Consider the following 8,827-nt stretch of genomic DNA (forward strand, 5'->3'; position numbering starts at 1 on the left):
TTTCCCTAAAATGAAAAGGAAAACAAGTTGCACCTGAGGCCAGGATTCTGCACAGGAGCACGAGCACATTCGACTTTTATGTGTGACTTGGGATGTGCACTGGGCGAAATGCTGACAAGAGGAGGACCACCCAACTTTCCCTCTAAAACGCCTTTGTTTTCCATTCCCTAGAACTTCCTCTCACCAATCTGACCACCTGAAAATTTTGACAAGTGCTATAGGGAGAAACTGATAACTCAGAATAAGAGATTAACTTGATGATTAGCTCACTAGTAACTTTCAAGAGCATCTTTTCTGCCAGACGTGGGTAGAGTATAAACCTCTAACTTACACTTCCTTTTTAGAAAAATTTGCCTGTTCTAGGTTCCCAGCAGCTTCACAGCAAACATTCCAGATGAGATAGCCGCATTTTAGCATACTTTAGCGTGCTGAGGCATGTTTAGGAGATTCATGCCCAAACCCACAAAAATGGCATTGACCATCAGGGGAGTTATTTTTGAGACTATAACTGGTGAGTCTGTATTAGTCTTGAAGCACCACAGAAATTTATCCACCATGGGTAATCCTACTGGCCTTTGAAATACTGGTGGAACAGCAACACACATGTCACTATAGTACAGCAAACTGACAGACAAGTGCTGTACGAGGACAAGCAAGCTATCAAACAAGCAAATGTCATGTAAAAAAATCCACATATATGTTATAGGAAATACCACAAAGGTGTGCATTTAGCAAACAAACTTCTTTTTCACCATTTAAGAGGCTAGATGTCTGGATTCAGAGTGCGAGCTCTAGGGAATGTCCTTTTCCTATTGACTCTGGAGCAAAGTCCTTGTTTCTCCTAAGCCTCTACCCCTGGTGACCTTCATATAGCTTCACATGTGTCTTCTCCCATCTCTGTTTTTCTCTTTTGCTTGCTTACTCTTTAATCTCCAAAGAGACCCTCCCTACAAGAATTCCACCTCATGAAAATACCAAAGACAATGATTCCCAAATGGAATGGTAATCACTGGTATCACTCACTCACACATTGCTGTTAACTTGGAATCATCTCCTAGATAAGCCTCGAGCAGGTTTTTGGGAGGCTTAGATCATATAGGAGAAAACTGTCCATTTGTCTTCAGAGGAGCTGTTGGTGGATTTGAACCACCAAAGAGGTACGATCTTTGGGTTAGCAATGTGACTCCCTACAGACTACACCACCAGAGCTCCCTAATCATAGGTATAGAGATTAGGATTGTTGTTATTGTTAGGTGACATCAAGTCGAGTACAACTCATAGCGACTCTATGAATAAAAGATCCAAACCCAGTCCTGTCCTGCACCATCCTCAAACCACCTGACACACAAGAGCCCGTTGCTGTAGTCACCTTGTCAATCCACCTGGTTGAGGGTCTTCCTCTCTCCTTAGCCGACCCTCAACCCTTCCCAACATCATGAAGGATTAGCACTTCCTACTAATATGTCCAAAGTAAGTGAGGTGAAGTATCATCATTCTTGCCTCCAAAAAGCACTCTAGTCGCACCCTCTCCAAGATATATATACTTGTTTTCTTGGTCGTCCATGGACTGTTCAGTGCTCTTCTCCAACACCACAGTGTCAATTCTTTTTCTGGCATCCTTTTTCATTGTCCAGGTCTTGGATGCATAGCTAGTAATCAGAAAGACCTTGGATGCATAGCTAGTAATAAGACACACCCTAGTCCACAAACAGACATCACTACTCAATAATTTGGAAAGGTCCCTAACTGCAGATTTTCCCAGTGCAATGTGTCTCCTCATTTCCTGACTGCTGGTACACAGGGTATAAATTGTGAATCCAAGCAAGATGAAGCTTTTGACAGTTACAATCTCCTCTTCATCCATTATGACACTGCCTATGGGTCCAGTGATAAGAACCTGTTTTCAATCCATACTGAAGGCTGCATTCCTTGATCTTCTGCAAGAAGTGCTTCAAATCCTGCTCACTTTCAGCAAGCAAGGTTGTGTCATCTGCATAACACACATTATTGATGATTCTCCCTCTAATTCTGATGCCATATTCCTCTTCATACAGTCCAGCTTTTCAGATCATTTGCTCAGCATATAGACTGAACAGGTATGGAGATGGAATACATCCCTGATGCACTCTCTTCTCAATTCCAAACCAGGCAATGCTCCCCTGCTTCTTTGGCACAACAGCTTCCTACCCCAGGTACAGATTCTACATTAGCACAATCAAGTGCTCTGTGATTCTCATTCTCCTTGTCATGATCCACACAGTCAAATACCTTTAAATAGTCAATAAAGCCTAAATAGACATTCTTCTGGTAATCATTGCTTTCAGCCAGGATTCGTCTGACATCAGCAATGATATCCCTGGTACCATAGTCTCTTCTAAAGCCTGCTTGAACTTCTGGAAATTCCCTATCTATGTACCGGTCCGACCATTTTATAATTATTTCATCAGTATTTTGCTTGCATGTGATATCAGTGATATTGTCTGATAATATCCACATTCAGTTGGATCACCCTTCCTTAGAATAGGAACAGTCATAGACCTCTTTCAATCCATTGGCCAGACAGTCATCCTCCAAATTTTCTGGCATAGACTGGTGAGTGCATCCAAGGCTGCATCTGTTAACTGAAACAAGTCAATTGGTATCCCATCGATTCCTGGGGCCTTATTTTTTGCCAGTGCATTCAATGCAGCTTCTATTTTCTCTTTCATTATCATTGGTTTCTGTTCATATGGTACTTCCTGAAACTTTTCAGTATAAATCAAGTCTTTCTGGTACAGTGACTCTGTGTATTCCCTCCATCTTCTTCTGATGCTTTCTGGGTCATTTAATATATTGTCCATAGCATCTTTCAACATTGCAACATGAGGCTTAAATCTGTTTTTCAGTTCTTTCAGCTTGAGAAATGCAGAGCAAGATCTTCCTTTTTTATTCTCCAATTACAACTTTCTGCACATTCCATTATAATACTTTGCTTTTTGAAAAACAAGGAACTCATGAATTATTACAGAAAATGGATGACCCTGGAGGATGTTATGCTGAGTGAAATACCTTGGTCGCAAAAGAACAAGTATTACATAATGCTACTGTTGTAAAGCGGGACTGAAATCGGGGTTGTGGGGTGGGGAAACTAAGAACAGAGGGGATAAATAATGTACACTGTATTGATACAGATGAGGGAGAGAACTGTTTAAAAGGGATATATGATTAGGTATTATTGCCATGACAGAAATCCAGAATGAAGGCTGCATAGTGGAGTGGACTCAGGGGGACGTTTTGTATAATAACGAAATTTTTAGGTTTTTTTATTTTTTACTTTTCAAACAGAAGAGCAAACTGGGGGGAGGGGTGGGCAGGGAGAAAAGTGCAACAATGAATGAATGGAAATCCAAAGTCTATGTAAACTTTCATTAAATTAATAAAAAAATAAAAATACTTTGCTTTGTCCTCCCAAGCTGCCCTTTGAAACAATTTGTTCAGCTCTTTCACTCTGACATGTTTTCCTTTAGATTTGGCTTCTCGACATTCCAGTGCAATCTTAGCGTCTCTTCTGACACTCATTTAAATTTTTTCTTTCTCCTTTGTTTTCATAATGACCTTTTGTTTTCTTCATGGATGATATCCTTGATATCATCCCACAACTCATCTGGTCTTCTATCATTGGTGTTCAATGCCTAAAGTCTATTTTAAGATGATCATGAAATTCTGATGGAATTGATTCAAGATCATATCTTGGTTCCTTTGGACTTATTTTCATTTTCCAGTCTGCCTCTGACCTAGTTTTAAGCCTGCTGAAATTGAGCTTCTCCAATGATTTCTTCCACAGTGTAGTCAATCTGATTCCTATGTAGCCCATCTGGTGAAATCCAAGTGTAGTCATCTTTTGTGCCTTTTAGAAAAAGTATTTGCAATGAATAAATCATTTTAAAAACAAAATTCAATCATTCTATTTCCAGCCTCATTTCTATCACCAAGCCCATATTTTCCAACTGCTGGTCCTTCTTCATAGTTTCCTACAGCTGCATTCCAGTCACCAATTATCTTTAACACATCCTGATTGCATATTAGGTCAATATGGTAAAAATTTGGTAAAAATTCTCAATTTCTTCCTCTTTGGCACTTGATGTAGAAGCATATACTTGAATAATAGTCATATTAATGAGTCTTACTTCTATGTATATAGATATTATCCTATCACTCACAACATTGTATTTCAGGATATAACTTGAAATTGGCTTTTTAAATAACACATAGTATATAAAGTTTCCAGCAATCTATTTTCTTACTTTTTGAGCTTACTTAAAAAAATCCTTTACATGACAATCTTTACTAAGATGACTTCTACTGAATTAAATAAATGTAGTTCAATCATCCATTAGCAAACATTGCCCACATTTTACAACTGACCAGATTCTGCTCAAGTGTTTTGACTGCCAAACTTAAGAGTGAAGTGAGCTCCTGATCTTGCTTTAAAAGAAATAAAAATCTTTTCAAGGATAGGAGGAGACAAGGCGGGGAAGAATGTATATTTTATTATCTAGTGAGTTTCAATCTTATTTTCCAATACTATTATTCATCTTTCCAGTTTATCAAAATAACTACCAATGATCAAATAGAGCAAAAGGAAAAATAAGTATTAAATACATTTTATTAAGCTTTTAGATGGCGTCTAGGAGTCTGATGTTTATCAGTATTACCACCTGTGTAATTCTTAGCTGACTCAGTCTTCATTTTGGGGTTTTCCTGTAAATATTAGGATGTCTAGCTGCATTACTGCCTCTACTCACTAGATGCTTCTTTGTTCCTCCATCTCCTCAGGTTACGGCTATAAAAGAAGTCTAGAGACACTGAAAGAGAGCTCTGGTGACCTAATGGTAAGAAGATGCCCTACAATCTGGAAGGTACACAATTGGAATCTACCAGCTGCTCCATGGAAGAAAGATGGACAATCTCCTCCCATGTGATTAACTGCCTCTGAAAACCTGCCAGAGGGTCAACTGTGGATCGGTTCTGACTTGACAGTACACAACAATAACAACAGACACTGAAATGTTTGCTTTGATCTTCAGTATTTCCTCCTAGCTAAGAATTGGTGTGTTAACAAAGGTCAGAACAAGCTCAAAGAATTTTAACTACTCATTCAAGGTCAGACAGTATTTAATGGTGAAAATATCTAAATAAAGCTTGGTCTATTTCAAAATCTGTATTTTTCGGTGAGTCATTCTGGTCTGTACATTAGAATTACTCAGAGAAGTTTGTAGAATGTTAATGTCAAGGATCTCTCCCAAATCAAGTAAATCCAATCTCTCTGAGACATGCCCAGGTACTGGTATTTCTGAAAGCCTCTCACAAATGTTGTTGTTGTTAAGTGCCATCGAGTCACAGGCAACTCATAGCAACCCTATGAAGGAGAGTCCTCGACGCTTGGATATCTCTCATCCTCTCTCCAGGTTCGTAGGGTTTCCGCAGGCAAGCTTATTACAGAAGTGGATGCCACTCCTGCTTCCAAGATATATTTTCATATTAAGTTAAAATATCTTTGTTCCCAGAGGTGCGCGGTTCAAGTCCGCCAGATGCTCTGCTGGAGAAGGAGGGACAACCTCTCACAAATACTCATGCTAAATTATCCAGCGAGGCACGAGTTGTCAGCAAAAGAAATCTCAAACCTTAACCCTTTCACCATATTCCTTTCCCAGCCTGTGGCTTAGAAATCTCAACACTCCCAGGGACAGTTCTCCCAACAGCTGATCCCTCACTCTCTGGAGTGGTGGTGCTGGAGAAGAGTACTGAATATCACATGGACTGCCAAAAGAACAAACATATGTCTTGGGAAAGGCGCAGCCAGAGTGCTCCCAGGAGGCAGGATGGTGAAGCTTCATCTTTTACACTTTGGACATGTAGCTAGGTGAGGCTCTGCCTTGGAAAGGGACATCTTGCTTGGAAAGATGGAGGGTCAGCCAAAGAGAAGACCCCAACAAGATGGATTGTGTGGTGACTTCAGCAATGAGCCAGAGAGTGTGAGGGTCGTACAGGACAGGGGCCAAACCTGCTGTTTACAGGATCACTATCAGTCATACCCAAAAGCACCTAAAAAGAACAACTGAAAGGGAACACACATGAGTACTCACCGTTCGGTGATTTATCCACTGACTATGGCGATACTCCAAAGTTCCCCCTAACTCCTGCGTGAGTTGGCTTCTGTCAATGTAGCCATGAAGATCAGAGGCAGAATTTAACATGATTATCTGTAATGAAAAAAAAATCAATAAAGATTTCATAGTCAGTGAAATAGTAGTTCATCTAGTTGTTGGGTACCATCCAGCTGACTCCCACTCATAGAGATGCAATGCAAAATAGCATGAAACCCTGCTCAATCCCGTGCCAGCATCATAAACTGGGCTGTGTCTAAATCCATTCTCAGTGTGGAGAATTTACTCAGTCTCTGTATAAACTTATCTCACTGAGGATCTTCCTCTTTTTCTGACCCTTTACTTCTCTAAACATGATATACTTTGTCACCTTCCACTCTCCTTTTGAATTATACATAACAAAGTGCTCTATGTTGCTGCTGTTTGCCATTGAGATGGAACTGACCCAAAGCTGACCCTCCAATAAGTTTTCAGAGGCAGTAAATCACACAGAAGATTGCCCATCTTTCATCCACAGAGCAGCTAGTGGATTCCAACAGTGTGCCTTTGGGTTTTCAGCACAGCTTCTTACCACTAAGTATGTTGTTGTTACTGGATGTCATTGGATTGGAACTGACCCATAGCTGACCCTCCAGCACAGTTTTCAGAGGCCGTAAATCACACAGGAGAAGACAGTTCATCTTTCTCCCACAGTGTAGCTCGTAGGTTGAATTGTGTGCCACTGGGATTACAGCACAGCCTCTTACCACTAAACCACCAGAAATGTGGTATAGTCGGCCAAAAAGTAGTTATTTGTATCAGGGATGACCAGCGATAGAGTCCTCCAAAATCAAGTCTTGCTTTAAGTGAATTTTTGTTAAACATGTTCCTATGCTAAGATATATTCTTTAGTCTCCAAAATAAAATGAAGTGTGGGACAATGTCATTGCAAATGGAGAATGTATTGAGGTTGTCAATGCTCCCATTTTACTTGGGTAAAATATTGTTGCCCAAGGTGGTAGCAGTCAAGAAAGCAAAAGATGTGTTGCATTGGGCAAAGCTGCTGTCAGAGATCTCTTTAAAATACTAAAAAGCAAAGGTATCAATTTCAAAACTGAGGTGCACCTGCCTAAACCATGGGATTTTTTCCAAATGCTTCCTATGAATCTGAAAACTGGACAATGAATAAAGAATATCAAAGAACTGATGCCCATGAATTGTGCTGTGGGCAGAGTACTGAATATCCCATAAACTTCCAAAATAACCAACAAACTTGCCTGAAGGAAGTACAACCAGTATCCTCCTTACAGGTAAGGATGATTAAACTCCATCCCACATGCATTCAGCATATTGTCAGTCCTTGGAAATAAGTATCATGCTGAGAAAAGTAGGAGGTCAGAGAAAGAGAGAAAGAGACCCTCAACAAGATGGGCTAACACAGTGACACAGGGCATACGAACACAATAATGGGCTTCAGGATAACATTGATTGTAAGGATAGTGCAGGACAGGGCAAAATTTTGATCCATTTTTCATAGGGTTACTATGAGTTGTGGCTGACCCAAAGAGCCCTAGTAGCAACAAAAGTGACTACGGAAACAATATTGGAAGACAAGGTCCACCTATGGTCAACATTTTGAAAAGATTCACTACACTGATGATTCAATTTATCTTGTATAGAGTAGATCTCACAGGTGACTCAACAACATATAACAAAAAAAAAAAAAAAAAAAAAAAACAACATATAACAACAACAATGTACTATATTGATTGGGTTTTTTTCTTTTTTATTTAAGCCTCTTGTTTAGAGGCCTTTGTATTTAAAGTCAGTTATTCTTATATTTTGGAGTAACATTCTTCTAAGTGGTACAGCACTCTTCTGTCAATATGCTGTACTAAGGTACCTGGGGTTGCTGTGATGCTGAACTTTGTGCCTTTGGGGTGTCAAATGCCATAACGGTTACCCATGGTGGACAGTGTTTGGTGAAGCTCCCAGTTTAAGACCGGTTTGGAAGCAGGAGTGACATCCACTTCCTAAACAACACGCCTCTGGAAACTCTGTGAACTCTGATAAATGTCAACAGTTATAGAAATGCTTCAAGCCCTTTGCTCATAGGGTCATTATGAGTTATGCTCGACTTGACGGTAATCAACAACAGAGTAGATCTGGAGGTAATACAAAAGAGTGGTTTTTAAAGCTAACAAAATTGCTAAATAACACAACCCAAACACTCAGACACCTGCAGGAAGGTACCATATTCTAAATAATGTCTTTGCAATTTTCAGCATTTTTTTCTCATTTACAAGGAGTGAATTTTACCTTCCCAACCAGGGACATAGCAAGAAAACAAAGATTCTCACCACTCGGCCAATTGGCAGTATTGTGATGGATGGTGAAGAGATTGAGATTGTCAACAGTTTTAGTTTGCTTGACTCCACAATCAACACTCTTTGCACCAGCAGTCAGGAAATTAAAAGATGTATTGCATTGGGAAAGTCTGCTGTCAGAGACCTCTCTAAAGTACTGAAGAGCAACCATGTCAGTCTGGAGACTACAGGTGCACCTTATACAGACCATGGTCTTTACAATTACTTCCTATGTATCAAAGAGCTGGACAATGACTAGGGATGATAGAAGGAAAACTGATGCCTTTGAGCTGTGATGCTGGAGAAGAGTATTGAATATACCATGGACTGCGAAGA

At 39.9% G+C, this 8,827-nt stretch overlaps 1 protein-coding gene across 1 annotated transcript in view; it reads right to left on the minus strand.

Annotated features, from left to right (window-relative positions):
• MCF2L2 (MCF.2 cell line derived transforming sequence-like 2) overlaps positions 1 to 8,827 on the minus strand; it is a 174,721-nt gene that overhangs the window by 42,392 nt on the left and 123,502 nt on the right. Inside the window, exon 6 of the mRNA XM_006884157.1 lies at positions 6,126 to 6,242. Within this exon, the coding sequence (XP_006884219.1) occupies positions 6,126 to 6,242 (117 nt within the window). The remainder of the gene's footprint in view (positions 1 to 6,125; positions 6,243 to 8,827) is intronic.

Source organism: Elephantulus edwardii, unplaced genomic scaffold (assembly GCF_000299155.1).
Source record: "Elephantulus edwardii isolate Elephantulus edwardi_28Jun2011 unplaced genomic scaffold, EleEdw1.0 scaffold00031, whole genome shotgun sequence".
NCBI lineage: Eukaryota > Metazoa > Chordata > Mammalia > Macroscelidea > Macroscelididae > Elephantulus > Elephantulus edwardii.